The sequence below is a fragment of the Bombina bombina genome, chromosome 1, assembly GCF_027579735.1.
Source record: "Bombina bombina isolate aBomBom1 chromosome 1, aBomBom1.pri, whole genome shotgun sequence".
Taxonomy (NCBI): domain Eukaryota; kingdom Metazoa; phylum Chordata; class Amphibia; order Anura; family Bombinatoridae; genus Bombina; species Bombina bombina.
In genome coordinates, this window is record NC_069499.1 from 1415767772 (window position 1) to 1415785489 (window position 17718).

General features: G+C 37.7%; 1 protein-coding gene across 1 annotated transcript in view; it reads left to right on the forward strand.

Moving 5' to 3' along the window:
• The window catches only part of PEAR1 (platelet endothelial aggregation receptor 1), a 281847-nt gene that overhangs the window by 188638 nt on the left and 75491 nt on the right, over positions 1–17718 (forward strand). Inside the window, exons 11-14 of the mRNA XM_053705337.1 lie at positions 2896–3016; positions 5258–5421; positions 10637–10739; positions 11903–12049. Of these exons, the coding sequence (XP_053561312.1) occupies positions 2896–3016; positions 5258–5421; positions 10637–10739; positions 11903–12049 (535 nt within the window). The remainder of the gene's footprint in view (positions 1–2895; positions 3017–5257; positions 5422–10636; positions 10740–11902; positions 12050–17718) is intronic.

Consider the following 17718-nt stretch of genomic DNA (forward strand, 5'->3'; position numbering starts at 1 on the left):
TTTTGTAACTTAGTTCTTTTTTATTTTTTGTACTTTAGTTAGTTTATTTCATTGTAGTTATTTTTAGGTATTGTATTTAATTAATGTATTGATAGTGTAGTGTTAGGTTTAATTGTAGGTAATTGTAGGTATTTTATTTAATTAATTTAATGATAGTATAGTGTTAGGTTTAATTGTAACTTAGGTTAGGATTTATTTTACAGGTAATTTTGTAATTAATTTAACTATTTTAGCTATTAAATAGTTCTTAACTATTTAATAGCTATTATACCTGGTTAAAATAAATACAAAGTTACCTGTAAAATAAATATTAATCCTAAAATAGCTATAATATAATTATAATTTATATTGTAGCTATATTAGGATTTATTTTACAGGTAAGTATTTAGCTTTAAATAGGAATAATTTATTTAATAAGAGTTAATTTATTTAGTTAGATTTAAATTATATTTAAGTTAGGGGGGTGTTAGTGTTAGGGTTAGACTTAGCTTTAGGGGTTAATACATTAGAATAGCGGTGAGCTCCAGTCGGCAGATTAGGGGTTAATGTTTGAAGTTAGGTGTCGGCGATGTTAGGGAGGGCAGATTAGGGGTTAATACTATTTATTATAGGGTTAGTGAGGCGGATTAGGGGTTAATAACTTTATTATGATAGCGGTGCGGTCCGCTCGGCAGATTAGGGGTTAATAAGTGTAGGCAGGTGGAGGCGACGTTGTGGGGGGCAGATTAGGGGTTAATAAATATAATATAGGGGTTGGCGGTGTTAGGGGCAGCAGATTAGGGGTACATAGCTATAATGTAGGTGGTGGCTCTTTGCGGTCGGCAGATTAGGGGTTAATTATTGTAGGTAGCTGGCTACGACGTTGTGGGGGGCAGGTTAGGGGTTAATAAATATAATATAGTGGTCGGCGGTGTTAGGGGCAGCAGATTAGGGGTACATAAGTATAACGTAGGTGGCGGTCGGCAGATTAGGGGTTAAAAAAATTTAATCGAGAGGCGGCGATGTGGGGGGACCTCGGTTTAGGGGTACATAGGTAGTTTATGGGTGTTAGTGTACTTTAGAGTACAGTAGTTAAGAGCTTTATGAACCGGCGTTAGCCCAGAAAGCTCTTAACTACTGACTTTTTTCTGCGGCTGGAGTTTTGTCGTTAGAATTCTAACGCTCACTTCAGACACGACTCTAAATACCGGAGTTATAAAAATCCCATTGAAAAGATAGGATACGCAATTGACGTAAGGGGATCTGCGGTATGGAAAAGTCGTGGCTGAAAAGTGAGCGTTAGACCCTTTTTTGAGTGACTCCAAATACCGGAGGTAGCCTAAAACCAGCGTTAGGAGCCTCTAACGCTGGTTTTCACGGCTACCGCCAAACTCCAAATCCAGGCCTAAGATAGCTACAATGTAACTATTAGTTATATTGTAGCTAGCTTAGGGTTTATTTTACAGCTAAGTATTTAGTTTTAAATAGGAATTATTTAGTTAATGATAGGAATTTTTTATTAGATTTATTTTAATTATATTAAAGTAGGGGGTGTTAGGGTTAGATTTAGGGTTAGGTTTAGGGGTTTATAACTTTAGTATAGTGGTGGCAACGTTGGGGGAGGCAGATGATGGGTTAATAGATGTAGGTAGGTGGCAGTGATGTTAGGGGTGGCAAATTAGGGGTTAATAAGTGTAGGTAGGTGGCGGCGGTGTCAGGGGCGGCAGATTAGGGTTTAATAAGTGTAATGTAGGTGGCGGCGATGTTGGGGGTGGCAGATTAGGGGTTAATAAGTGTAGGTAGGTTGCGGCGACATTGGGGGAGGCAGTTTAGGGGTTAATAAGTGAAGGTAGGTGGCAGCGACATTGGGGGCGGCAGATTAGCAGATTAGGGGTTAATAAGTGTAATGTAGGTGTCGATGATGTCGGGGACAGCAGATTAAGGGTGTTTAGACTCGGGGTTTATGTTAGGGTGTTAGGTGTAAACATAACTTTTCTTTCCCCATAGGAATCAATGGGGCTGCGTTACGGAGCTTTATGCTCCTTTATAGCAAGTGTTAGGCTTTTTTTCAACCGTCTCTCCCCATTGATGTCTATAGGGAAATCGTGCACGAGCATGTAAAACCAGCTCACCGCGCGCTGGTATTGGAGTGCGGTATGGAGCTCAATTTTGCTCAACGCTCATTTCTTGCCTGCTAACGACGGGTTTTTGTAAACCTGTAATAGCAGCGCTATAAGGAGGTGCAAATAACTTGCAAGTTAGCACCTCGCTGCTCATAACGTAAAACTCGTAATCTAGCCATATGTGTTTTTGTGAAACAGTTAAACAGAGCGCTGAGGTCGCACTAACTCGGCGCACATTAACTTCAATTGCACGCAATCGATTGCGTTTACTTTCAACTTGTAAAACGAGCAAAAAAAAATATCCGGGCAAACCGCCGTGATAAGCCCCTTATTGCTCACGCGTAACTGTTAACGCACCACTCATAATCAGGCCCTTAATATACAGTACATTGTTGAAAATACATGACAAATACTGCATAATTAAATTATTTTTCAGATGCATAGTATAGTTATGTCAAAGAGAAAACATCCATTCCTATTAGTTTAGATCATTGTTTCAAATTAGTGTTTCACATTTTGTCAATTTCCTACATGTTCTAAGCCACAGTGCTGCTTGTGAAATAGCAGGGCAACCCACTCGTATTTACTATTCCCTTATTAAAATGACACAGTAATTCCTTCCGATCTGATTAGCTTTAAATAATAAGACTTGGAATGGCCTTTTAGAACAGAAGGAGAAATCAATTATTACTTTACTAAAATATCCACAAACACTGACAGCAATTTTTTAAATAGAAATACCAACATGGTGATTTTCTAGTAATGTATTCACCCAGTTACTTTATACATGCAGGGACCACACTGCTCTAGCTACTGCCCAGAGGAAACCTATGGACCCAAATGCTCTCTAAAGTGCCAATGCAAGAACTTTCTTGCCTGCTCCCCAATCGATGGCACCTGTGTATGTAAAGAAGGTAAGTACCTGCCACTCACTTTCACCTTTCCTAGCGAGCAGCTACACATAACATGTACAGGTCATTCCACAAGTATTTAAGTACTTGTTTAAAAAATTAGACACTAGTATAAGCTTTTTTGTATTCCTTTATTCCTTAGTGATGGGTAATATTCAAAGTGACATAAAGCTGCATGAAATAGTACAATAAGAAATGCATTAGATTATTTTCTTATAACACCTTTATATCCCAATGCAAAATCTTATAAAAACACATTATAAGGATAGCAAACAAATCTTTAAAATAAGCGGTCAATGATTAATGTGAAAGGACAAATAACACGCAGTAAAAATCTCTGTATATTACAATTGCTGGGTAGATAGTGAGGAGGCTCACTTATTTATTACTTAACGCTGCTGTAGGGTACGTACTATAGGTGAACATATTCCAGGTAAAGAGCAGGGTAGAGAGGCGCCTCCCCCCTGAGGCAGATGACACTAACATGAAGTATGCATGCTCCTCCCTCAGTCTTGCTGTGCATGTTCACCACAATTCTAAAAAAACCTGAGTGCCCTACTCTTTCAAAATTGCAGGATTGTTGAAAAAAAAAATTCTAGACCAATGATCCATGAGTTGTCCACTGGCAATTTCCACTGTGCAGCCTATTTACATAGCATTGTTTAAACAGAATCCTAGTCAATATCTCCTGAAAATTGAATCATCAAGGATATCATCTTCAGAGTACTCTGCAAAATGGTTATTGCTAGGGATATTCTGAGAACTATTTATTAGAGGCAACAGTGTGAAATAAGTTTCAAATATAGGTAACCTTTCATTAAATCAGTTTTAAAGAACTTTTGCCCACACCTTAGAGAAGCAGCAAGTCCACAGCAAAGGGTATTGGTGAATAGCAAACTAGTGATTTAAAGTCTCATATTATTGCAAATCTTTGAGGTATTGAATGGTTTTAATTGCTATGTATCTGTCATATGGGATAAAAAAAACTTTGGGTGGACACTTGTCTTTGGCAGTGTTGATACCTCTCCGTGGGACGTTTGGATTGAGCTCTGCTCTAATATACTTACATAAAAAGTTCCTTCAGATCAGTCCATGTACATTTAAGGCTAATAATCTGCATCAATAAGAACCATGTGATGTTGTCAAAGTATCTGATGAAGAATTATCCAGATCTGTTTCTCAAACCACTAGTCACCACCAGCTTAATCAAAGTGTGTAAACCTGATAAATTCAAGAATCCTACAAAAGTCATACCTGCAAGAGTTCAAGGCCTTGAGAGAACAGCAATGCTGTCACAATAGAATGTTTTTCTAAACAATATTATACTATATTATACGAAGCTTAAGGTTAGGGCTAGTGTTAAGGTTAAGCTTAGAGATGGGCTTTGGGATATTCTTAAACCTTTGGATGACAGATAGAGCTGCATTGCTTAGATTTGCACATGCTGAGCAACTCCATTTATTCACTGGTGCTTATGCAAAGAAAGCCTGGTTATGCTACTTATGGATCAGGTTTTGAAATCCCTGACATGTAAAAGGGCAGTTACATTAGACATACATTCTTGGTTGTGTGTGTATATATATGTGTGTTTATGTATATATTATACTGTGTCTGTATATATATATATACACACACACACACAGTATATAAAATGTACTTCTGGCATGAAAAGTACAAATTAAATGATATTTCCATGTTTACTGATTACTTTGCATTATGTTACTCTTAACCAAGTTGCTACTTAACAGCTTTTGGTTTTTTTTTTGCAAATCTGGATACAAAATAAATTCAAAGCCTACAAAAGAGGACAGAAATTTGTACAATGTAAAAATTACACAGCTGAATATACATGTTGCCATGAAGTCTATTTAGTTATCAGTGCACACAACAAACTAATGTAGACTGAATACAATTTTCTTAGAATGTGTCTTATTTCAGCTCCACCATGGTACATCCTGCAGTTTAGTGTTTTTTATGTACCACTGATATATTAGATAATATATATTTCCATACTTAGACGAATCACTGTGATTGACTTATATGAATTCAGGTAGGGAAATCATCTGATTTTGCCCTGTAGGAGGTACTTAAAGGTTTGAGCTGGAGCTGCATTCATGTTTCTAAATCAAGGTACAAAATAATTTAACATTATGTTTTATTTAATTAATTGTGACATCCTGGTATCTCTTTAACATATTAATTAATATTTCTGCAATAGACTAAATAATCTGTTTTTTTCTATAGGCTGGCAAAAAGGAGACTGTTCCATACCATGTCCTGAAGGATCCTGGGGCTTCAACTGCAACAGAACTTGCCAGTGTGCAAATGGTGCCTCCTGTAGTCCCATCACTGGCCAGTGTTTTTGCACATCTGGATGGTACGGCGACAAATGTGACCATCCCTGTAAAGTATGTAATCAGTTCATGTAATTAATTACTGATGGGGATATTGGGAAGTGAGATGCAGGCATTTAATAAGAAAACTGATAATATGAATTTATTAAGAAGAGTTCATGCCCCAAGGGACTCAGAAACCTTAGGTTAAAAATAGAAGATGATTTCCCAAGGAGCTCAAAATCTAGTTAAATCTAATTACCCTGTATCAAATAATGTAACAACCAGTGGAGGCTCCTCCATATGATCACAACCGCACGTGAGCCTCCTGGGGAAAAAAAAGAAAAAAGAAAGAAAATACATTTTTTGGCTGAATAGATATAATTTCTCCAATAGCCCCTCTATTGGAAAAATTATATTTATTCGGCCAAAAAAAGGTTCCAGTCTACTGTCCAGTTTAATAAAAAAAAATCCTTTTATCTACCTCTATACCTATCTACCGCACATGCAGTATAGAGGTATAGCCTGCTATATCCCTTTGCACATTTTTTTCTATGTGCCTGCTGCTCCGCCCATAACAGAGCCATAACCTTTGCTAATAGCACAATTTTTAGTGTGCGGTTGGGCCATTTCTATGGGCAGGCAGCAGGGGGAGCTCCAAAGGCTAGGAACTAACTACAAGTCCCATAATGCATAGCCATTACTTAGCCAACGAGAGAGCGGTCTGGTGGTCAGGAGAAGAGGGGCTGCAGACTTGCGTGCGTGTGGAACAAACACTGGCACTGCTAATCAAGGTATGTCTCTATCCTACTTTATCATCATATCTACTTAGGAAAAAACTCACTCCAGATCTTATTACAGCATAAAGATAGAGAGTGTATACTGCAACAGCAGCAGCCAGCAAGTAGAGCAGTTCAGTGTAGCCAAGCAGGGAGAATTACAGCAGTGAAGATTTCTAAGATGGAAAACGTTTTTACTACATTTTTGTTATGTATATTCTTTACTGATAAAAAAGATTTTTTTTTTATTTTACATCTGTAGTCTAGGACTACAGATGTAAAATAAAAATAAAATGGTTATGCAACAGTAAAGAATATACATAACACATGTAGTAAAAACGTTTTCCATCTTAGAAATCTTCGCTGCTGTAATTCTTAAATGTTATGCACTACTGCCACCTGCTGGCTGCAAGTAATATAGCAAGCACTATAATATGATTGTGTGTGAGGGTAATATATATATATATATATTTTATATATTTTTATATATATATATATATATATATATATATATATACTGTGTGTATGTATGTATATATATATATATATATATATACATATATTTATATATATATACAGGGAGTGCAGAATTATTAGGCAAATGAGTATTTTGACCACATCATCCTCTTTATGCATGTTGTCTTACTCCAAGCTGTATAGGCTCGAAAGCCTACTACCAATTAAGCATATTAGGTGATGTGCATCTCTGTAATGAGAAGGGGTGTGGTCTAATGACATCAACACCCTATATCAGGTGTGCATAATTATTAGGCAACTTCCTTTCCTTTGGCAAAATGGGTCAAAAGAAGGACTTGACAGGCTCAGAAAAGTCAAAAATAGTGAGATATCTTGCAGAGGGATGCAGCACTCTTAAAATTGCAAAGCTTCTGAAGCGTGATCATTGAACAATCAAGCGTTTCATTCAAAATAGTCAACAGGGTCGCAAGAAGCGTGTGGAAAAACCAAGGCGCAAAATAACTGCCCATGAACTGAGAAAAGTCAAGCGTGCAGCTGCCAAGATGCCACTTGCCACCAGTTTGGCCATATTTCAGAGCTGCAACATCACTGGAGTGCCCAAAAACACAAGGTGTGCAATACTCAGAGACATGGCCAAGGTAAGAAAGGCTGAAAGACGACCACCACTGAACAAGACACACAAGCTGAAACGTCAAGACTGGGCCAAGAAATATCTCAAGACTGATTTTTCTAAGGTTTTATGGACTGATGAAATGAGAGTGAGTCTTGATGGGCCAGATGGATGGGCCCGTGGATGGATTGGTAAAGGGCAGAGAGCTCCAGTCCGACTCAGACGCCAGCAAGGTGGAGGTGGAGTACTGGTTTGGGCTGGTATCATCAAAGATGAGCTTGTGGGGCCTTTTCGGGTTGAGGATGGAGTCAAGCTCAACTCCCAGTCCTACTGCCAGTTTCTGGAAGACACCTTCTTCAAGCAGTGGTACAGGAAGAAGTCTGCATCCTTCAAGAAAAACATGATTTTCATGCAGGACAATTCTCCATCACACGCGTCCAAGTACTCCACAGCGTGGCTGGCAAGAAAGGGTATAAAAGAAGAAAATCTAATGACATGGCCTCCTTGTTCACCTGATCTGAACCCCATTGAGAACCTGTGGTCCATCATCAAATGTGAGATTTACAAGGAGGGAAAACAGTACACCTCTCTGAACAGTGTCTGGGAGGCTGTGGTTGCTGCTGCACGCAATGTTGATGGTGAACAGATCAAAACACTGACAGAATCCATGGATGGCAGGCTTTTGAGTGTCCTTGCAAAGAAAGGTGGCTATTTTGGTCACTGATTTGTTTTTGTTTTGTTTTTGAATGTCAGAAATGTATATTTGTGAATGTTGAGATGTTATATTGGTTTCACTGGTAAAAATAAATAATTGAAATGATTATATATTTGTTTTTTGTTAAGTTGCCTAATAATTATGCACAGTAATAGTCACCTGCACACACAGATATCCCCCTAAAATAGCTATAACTAAAAACAAACTAAAAACTACTTCCAAAACTATTCAGCTTTGATATTAATGAGTTTTTTGGGTTCATTAAGAACATGGTTGTTGTTCAATAATAAAATTAATCCTCAAAAATACAACTTGCCTAATAATTCTGCACTCCCTGTATATATATATATATATATATATATATATATATATATATATATATTATTTTTAATATACAGTGTGTGTGTAATATATATATACTGTATATATTTTACATAACTGGTCCGTGAACCCCCATTTGAATAACCCACAAGCCGCCACTGGTAACAACTGGTGGTATAATGAGATCTCCTGTCAAGAGAAACGTACTGTCTATTGGTAAAACAGAAGATCACATATATAAGAAGAGAACTACATTTCTTATAATGACAATGTCTTGCTCCTAGGAATATTAACTGGGAGCAAGCTCACTCATATAGCTCTAGAAGTGTATTACTGTATGGCCTACTGATTGAATAGGGGTTCATATACGTAAAATGAAGAGATTAAAGGAATAAAATGACATACAGAAAGAGAAGCAGTCTGCCAGGAACAAACAACAGCTCAGTGGCTTGTTCTATGTTACCACCTGGAAGTAGCTTCTTTTAGCCCAATGTGCTTTTCACAGAGGAGTAAATTCCTGAAGTATATCAGTCTGATCTGCCTAACAAGGTCAGTCCAGCTCCAGGCGATTCTTCTCTGAACAAGGGAAATGGCTATCACAGACAATCATTTCAGCCTCCTTTGTGCCGCATCAGTGAGGTGCAGCTAAAAGAGGCTGCTCCCGGGTGTTAAACGCTAAAGAACAACCTAACAAGTTATTGAGCTGGTGTTTATTCCTGAGAGAACACTTCCCTTTTGTATGTAAAAGGAATACAATTAAATATAAACCTTTGAGGCACTTCACTTTCGGATCGGCAGTTTCCAATCTTTTCGGCTTTGAGACAACCTTAGTATTGCTTTAAAATTAACGTAAAACCCATTTATTTTCTATAATTCAAAAGCTCACATAATGTATTTGTTTAATGTCCGAGGAGTGTATGTTCCTAATCAAACACAAAGCATGAAAATTCTGAAATGAAACCCCATCAAACAATGTTATATCCCATCATATATCATGCGAAAAGGTACATTTCAAAATGTTCGTGCTTTTAATGTTTGATTGAAAAATGAAAGGGACATGAAACCCAAAATGTTACTTTTATGATTCATATAGATTATACAATTTTCTTTTTCAACTTTCCAATTTACTTCTGTTATCAATTTTGCTTAATTCCCCTGGTATCTTTTTTTATTGAAGAAGCAGCCTCCTGTGAGCTAGCTGAACACATTTGTAAGCCAATGAAAAGGTGCATACAAGTTCAGCCACCAATCAGCAGCTAGCTCCAAGCTCCTGAGCCTATTTATTTATTTTTCAACAAAGTTTACCATGAGAATTAAGTGAATTAGGTAATACAAGTAAATTGGAAAGTTGTTTGAAATTGTATTCTCTATCTGATTAATGAAAGAAAAATAAATACATTTCATGTCCCTTTAAACTCTGGTATTAATGTTGGGGTGTTTTGCCTTTGAAATGTGACAACATGTTTGTGTGTGTTTTATGAAAGCTTTCCTGTGTTTCTCTTATGTTCTATAAATGTCTGTTAATTAATGTAATGTTAATGTCTTTATTAACAAGGCTTTCCCTTGTACATGGGACTTACTATCTAGTTATATGGTGTAATACCCTAACCCAGGGATCAGCAACCTTGGCTCTCCAGATGTTTTAGAACTACATTTCCCATGATGATTAGGCAGCTTAAAGGGACAGTCTACAATATAATTTTTATTGTTTTCAAAGATAGATAATCCCTTTATTGCCCATTCCCCAGTTGTGCATAACCAACACAGCTATATTAATACAAGTTTTACCTCTGTGATTACCTTGTATCTAAGAACCTTCTTCCAGCCCGCTGATCACATGACTGTGACTATTTATTATCTATTGACTTGCATTTAGTATTGTCTTGTGCTAAATCTTAAATAACTCCCCGGGCATTAACACATTGTTATCTATATGGCCCACATGTACTTTCAGTCTCTTGTTGTGAAAAGCAATTTAAAAGGCATGTGATAAGAGGCAGCCCTCAAGGGCTTTGAAATTATCATATGAGCCTACCTAGGTTTAGTTTCAACTAAGAATACCAAGAGAACAAAGCAAATTTGATGATAAAAGTAAATTGGAAAGTTGATTAAAATTACAAGTCCTATCTGAATAATGAAAGTTTAATTTTGACTAGACTGTCCCTTTAAAAACACTTAAGCATCATGGGAAATGTAATTCTAAAACATCTGGAGAGCCAAGGTTACTGACCCCTGCCCTAATACTTACAGTAAACATAAAACCTGTATAAATGGAAATCATGGCCACAGTTATAATTATGTATTACTTTGCTCTATTTCTTCCAAACATAACATTAGTGTGTAACAATCATGTGTTGGGTCTTCTATTTGTTTTCTCTGTGTACACAGATTGGAAGCTTTGGTCCGGGATGCAGCCAGCAATGTGACTGTAAAAACTCAGATGGGTGCAACCCTGTTACTGGGCAGTGCCACTGTTTACCAGGATGGAAAGGTCAGAGGCGTATCACTAAATAAGCTTTGTTAAATTACGTAGGAGATTGTTATAAAATGTATAAAATAGCTTTTAAATGATAAAAATCTACAAAAGCCTGATGCCACTTTTATTAAAGGGACATGAAAGTACAAATTAAACTGTCATAGTTCCGATAGAGCATACAATTTTAAGCGACTTTTTAAGTGACTTTTCTATTTACTTGTGTTACCAAATTTACCTTGTTCTCTTTGTATCCTTTAATTAAACAATATTCATAGCTAGGCTCAGGAACAGCAATGCACTACTAAAAAAGAATATTTACATATCCTACACTAGTGGGAGCTAGCTGGTAATTGGTGGTTACACACATTTTATCATGGCATCACCAAATGTGTTCAGCTAGCTCTCAGAAGTGTTTTGTTGCTCTGGGGCTGACTTAAACTATGTATACCTTGTTATATGCATGTAACAATGCAACAATAAAATGCCCTAACACATTAGAGCATTTTAGTTTTGCACTTTTATGTCCCTTTATTGAATTTATTCTAAAGAAATTATTTGTTACTTATGAGTATGTTGTAGTTAAACGGACAGTTTACTCAAACATTTTATCCCCTTTAATTTATTCCCAATGATCCACTTTACCTGCTGGAGTGTATTGAATTATTTACAAATATTTCCTTTACTCTTATATTGGCATTTGACATAGTTTATTTAGCCTGTGGTATCCCTACCTATTCTGAAAGTTTCTGGCCTTAGGTCTAAGCTGTAGATAAGCTGTGTAAGCACAGCCAGCAGAAGAAATTACACCCCCAGTGGGGTATAGAAGAGATAAGGTAATACAATGTTAATTTTCCATTGTTTTTTCAAGTATTGGTCTTTGGTTTACGGACAGATATAAGATAAAGAAGCATGTATATGTACACAATGTGATAAAGTAATGAGATCTGATTATAGCTACAAGCTCAACCCATTTTATTAGATTGTGGCTTCAAAACACAAAATCAGTTATTTCATATACACAAAAGTGGGTTATCTTTTTGATACTTTCTGTGTTTATACGACATGCAATTTAATTAAAAAGTACACTTTTGTAAATAATGGTACTAATAACGTTTTTGCAGTCTTCAACATGATGCACTATTTATCATAATGCCAACCACGATATTTTTTTTCGTTAGGGGTGCACTGTGAACAGAGATGTGAAGACGGATTTTGGGGGCGTAACTGTAATATGAAGTGTATATGTGAAAATGGGGCAATATGCTCTACGATAGATGGGAACTGCACATGCACGGCTGGCTTCCAAGGACCTGTCTGCGAGAGACGTAAGACGATCTTCACTGTATACAAATAAAAAATATTGTCAACTGCTTAAATATGGCTCTTCTGAGATGTACTTCGCTATATAAGAAAGACAACTGTTTTTTATGCTTCTATGTAATGACTGTTCTATGTGCATAGGACATCATGCACATGTATAAAACAAGGTAGAACAATGACAGAAATGTTATTGCATTTATAGAGAAATTAGAAAATGGAGATTTTAGGAGAACTTAATCTAAAAAAATGGATCTTATATGCTACCCAATTAGGGGCCAGATTACAAGTGGTGCACTATTTAGTACTTTCGCTCACGTGAAAACACAGTTTGAAGTAAACTTTTAACGTGCGTGGGTTAGCGCTTGTATTAAGTTGAAAGAGCTGACTTCAGGATATTGCAACCACGCTAACCCATTCACCCCATAGACTTCAGTGCAGCTCATTATTTAAAAAAACTAACACTTATTGCTCGCGTGCTAACCAGACATTGCATTACATCTAGAGTGCCAAAACCGAAGGTAGTTATGAATATTTAAATTCCAATGTTCTTCACATAGAAGAAAATGTTCTTTTTTATTTTAAAATATATACTGTAGTTATATATATATATATATATATATAAATCTGAACTACATTTCCCATGATGATTAGGCAGCTTAAAGGGACAGTCAACACCAGCATTTTTGTTATTTTGTTATTTTTAAAAGATAGATAATCCCTTAATTACCCATTCCCCAGTTTTGCATAACCAACACAGTTATAATAATACATGTGTTACTTCTGTAATTACCTTGTATCTAAGCCTCTGCAGGCTGCCCCCTTATATCAGTTCTTTTGATAGACTTGCATTTTAGCTCACTCCTCTGTAAATTCACGTGCATGAGCTCAATGTTATCTATATGAAACACATGAACTGACACCCTCTAGTGGTGAAAAACTGTAAAAATGCATTTAGATTAGAGGCGGCCTTCAAGGTCTAAGAAATTAGCATATGAACATTCTAGGTTTAACTTTCAACTAAAGATAGCAAGAGAACAAAGCAAAATTGGTGATAAAAGTAAATTGGAAAGTTGTTTAAAATTACATTTGAATCATAAAGGTTTTTTTTGGACTTGACTGTCCCTTTAATTAAAAAAAATACATATCTATACCTATATATCTATATGGATATATACAGGTATATACAGATGCAAATAGGAATATATATTTAAAAACACATTGAACATTTTCTGCTATGTGAAAAACATTGGAATTGGAATGTAAAATATTCACAATAAATACACAGTAAAAGACATTTTAAAATTTTAAAATTGAATTTAAATGATTTTTCATGTTTTAAGTTATTTGAGTGGAAAGGGCTCCAAAGTGTGTGTGTGTGTATATGTATATATATATATATATATATATATATATATATATATATATATATATATATATATATATATATATGCGCACTCTCACTTCTGTAAATCATCTACCAGGGTGCAGGCAAAAAGTATAATAAAATCGAAAAACAGGCACACACTTTCTGGAAAAATTTCCAGAGTTTGTGCCTGTTTTATGGATTATATATATATATATATATATATATATATATATATATATATATATATATATATATATATACACACACTGTATATATGTGTGTGTATATGTGTATACATGTGTAAATATGTGTTTTGTATGTTTATATATGTATATATGTATGTATATACATATATAAATATGTAAATATATAAATAGACACACACACACATATACAGTATCTCACAAAAGTGAGTACACCCCTCACATTTTTGTAAATATTTTATTATACCTTTTCATGTGACAACACTGAAAAAATAACACTTTGCTACAATGTAAAGTAGTGAGTGTACAGCCTGTATAACAGTGTAAATTTGCTGTCCCCTCAAAATAACTCAACACACAGCCAATAATGTCTAAACCTTTGGCAACAAAAGTGAGTACGCCCCTAAGTGGAAATGTCCAAATTGAGCCCAATTAGCCATTTTCCCTGTCCCGGTGTCATGTGACTTGTCAGTGTTACAAGGTTTCAGGTGTGAATGGGGAGCAGGTGTGTTAAATTTGGTGTTATCACTCTCACACTTTCTCATACTGGTCACTGGAAGTTCAACATGGCACCTCATGGCAAAGAACTCTGAGGATCTGAAAAAAATTATTGTTGCTCTACATAAAGATGGCATAGGCTATAAGAAGATTGCCAAGACCCTGAAACTGAGCTGCAGCATGGTGGGCAAGACCATACAGCGGTTTCACAGGACAGGTTCCACTCAGAACAGGCCTTGCCATGGTCGACCAAAGAAGTTGAGTGCACATGCTCAGCGTCATATCCAGAGGTTGTCTTTGGGAAATAGACATATGAGTGCTGCCAGCATTGCTTCCGAGGTTGAAGGGGTGGGGGGTCAGATTGTAAGTGCTCAGACCATACGCCATACACTGCATCAAATTGGTCTGCATGGCTGTCGTCCGAGAAGGAAGCCTCTTCTATAGATGATGCACAAGAAAGCCCGCAAACAGTTTGCTGAAGACAAGCAGACTAAGGACATGGATTACTGGAACCATGTCCTGTGGTCCTATGAGACAAAGATAAACTTATTTGGTTCAGATGGTGTCAAGCGTGTATGGCGGCAACCAGGTGAGGAGTACAAAGACAAGTGTGTCTTGTCTACAGTCAAGCATGGTGGTGGGAGTGTCATGTTCTGGGCCTGCATAAGTGCTGCTGGCACTGGGGAGCTACAGTTCATTGAGGGAACCATGAATGCCAACATGTACTGTGACATACTGAAGCAGAGCATGATCCCCTCCCTTCGGAGACTGGGCCACAGGGCAGTTTTCCAACATGATAACGACCCCAAACACACCTCCAAGGTGACCACTGCCTTGCTAAAGAAGCTGAAGGTAAAGGTGATAGACTGGCCAAGCATGTCTCCAGTCCTAAACCCTATTGAGCATCTGTGGGGCATCCTCAAATGGAAGGTGGAGGAGCGCAAGGTCTCTAACATCCACCAGCTCCGTGATGTCGTCATGGAGGAGTGGGAGAGGACTCCAGTGGTAACCTGTGAATCTCTGGTGAACTCCATTACGAAGAGGGTTAAGGCAGTGCTGGAAAATAATGGTGGTCACACAAAATATTGACACTTTGGGCCCAATTTGGACATTTCCACTTAGGGGCGTACTCACTTTTGTTGCCAACGGTTTAGACATTAATGGCTGTGTGTTGAATTAGTTTGAGGGGACAGCAAATGTACACTGTTTTACAGGCTGTACACTCACTACTTTACATTGTAGCAAAGTGTAATTTCTTCAGTGTTGTCACATGAAAAGATATAATAAAATATTTACAAAAATGTGAGAGGTGTACTCACATTTGTGAGATACTGTATATATATTAAATATAAGATACAGACAGAGTGTGAGTGCAATAGCTCTTGTATATAACAGTGTCCACACTATTTTTATTTCCAAGTATGCCCCGTACTCTCTAAGCACTCAACTCCCCTTAAGGATATACAACATCTGTTGCCAGCAAGTAATGAAATTCAATTTCTTCTAACCGCTTTCCGGGTGTCATACCCTGTGCTTTCTTTGTGTCCTGGACTTTTGCTGCAGTGCAGAGCTTGCCCGTATCTCCACGGGATGCAAACAACGGTCTGCTCTCCTGCTCTCATCAATGTCAGCGCGTATAACAGCTTCCGTCCTTGGCACGCTTCAGGTGACGTCTGCGTTGGGGGAGGAGTGAAGATAAGTGACCGGGTTGTACTGCGGTCCTCCGCGATGAGTGCAAATCTAACTGGATCAGGTTTAGAATAGACAATGATGTGATTTGCTCCTCAATTAGGTATAAAACTTCTTTTTATTTATGATACTTTAAAAACAAGTTGGAAGCTTGCAATACAAACATGTGGTGGTGAGCGCAGCACTGGCAGCTTACGCGTTTCAGCTAACAAGCCGTAATCATAGCCTCACCACCACATGTTTGTATTGCAAGCTTCCAATTTTTTTTTTAAGTATTGTAAATAAAATGAAGTTTTATACCTAATTGAGGAGCAAATCGCATCACTGTATATATATTCACATATAAATAAACCCATACACATATTTAGACATATATGTATACAATATAGCCCTTTCCATTCAAATACCTTGCCATATATCATATACAGTACCTTTCAACTCTTGTAAAAAAAAAATTATATAAGATAGTGTACAGTATCTCACAAAAGTGAATACACCCCTCACATTTTTGTAAATATTTTATTTTATCATTTGACAACACTGAAGAAATGACACTTTGCTACAATGTAAAGTAGTGAGTGTACAGCCTGTATAACAGTGTAAATTTGCTGTTCCCTCAAAATAACTCAACACACAGCCGTTAATGTCTAAACCGTTGGCAACAAAAGTGAGTACACCCCCAAGTGGAAATGTCCAAATTGGCCCCAAAGTGTCAATATTTTGTGTGGCTACTATTATTTTCCAGCACTGCCTTAACCCTCTTGGGCATGGAGTTCACCAGAGCTTCACAGGTTGACACTGGAGTCCTCTTCCACTCCTCCATGACGACATCATGGAGCGCTCCCCCACCTTCCATTTGAGGATGCCCCACAGATGCTCAATAGGGTTTAGCTCTGGAGACATGCTTGGCCAGTTCATCACCTTTACCCTCAGCTTCTTTAGCAAGGCAGTGGTCGTCTTGGAGGTGTATTTGGGGTCAATATCATGTTGGAATACTGCCCTGCGGCCCAGACTCCAAAGTGAAGGGATCATGCTCTGCTTCAGTATGTCACAGTACATGTTGGCATTCATGGTTCCCTCAATGAACTGTAGCTCCCCAGCACTCATGCAGGCCCAGACCATGAAACTCCCACCACCATGCTTGACTGTAGGCAAGACACACTTGTCTTTGTACTCCTCACCTGGTTGCCGCCACACATGCTTGACACCATCTGAACCAAATAAGTTTATCTTGGTCTCATCGGACCACAGGACATGGTTCTAGTTATCCATGTCCTTAGTCTGCTTGTCTTCAGCAAACTGTTTGCGGGCTTTCTTGTGCATCATCTTTAGAAGAGGCTTCCTTCTGGGACGACAGCCATGCAGACCAATTTGATGCAGTGTGCGGCGTATGGTCTGAGCGCTGACAGGCTGACCCCTCCAACCTCTGCAGCAATGCTGGTAGCACTCATACGTCTATTTCCCAAAGACAACCTCTGGATATGACGCAGAGCACGTGCACTCAACTTCTTTGGTCGACCATGGCGAGGCATATTCTGAGTGGAAACTGTCCTGTGAAACCTCTGTATGGTCTTGCCCACTTTGCTGCAGCACAGTTTCAGGGTCTTGGCAATCTTCTTATAGCCTAGGCCATCTTTATGTAGAGCAGCATTTCTTTTTTTCAGATCCTCAGAGAGTTCTTTGCCATGAGGTGCCATGTTGAACTTCCAGTGACCAGTATGAGAGAGTGTGAGAGCGATAACACCAAATTTAACACACCTGCTCCCCATTTACACCTGAGACCTTGTAACACTAATGAGTCACATGACACCGGGGAGGGAAAATGGCTAATTGGGCCCAATTTGGACATTTCCACTTAGGGGTGTACTTACTTTTGTTGCCAACGGTTTAGACATTAATGACTGCGTGTTATACAGGC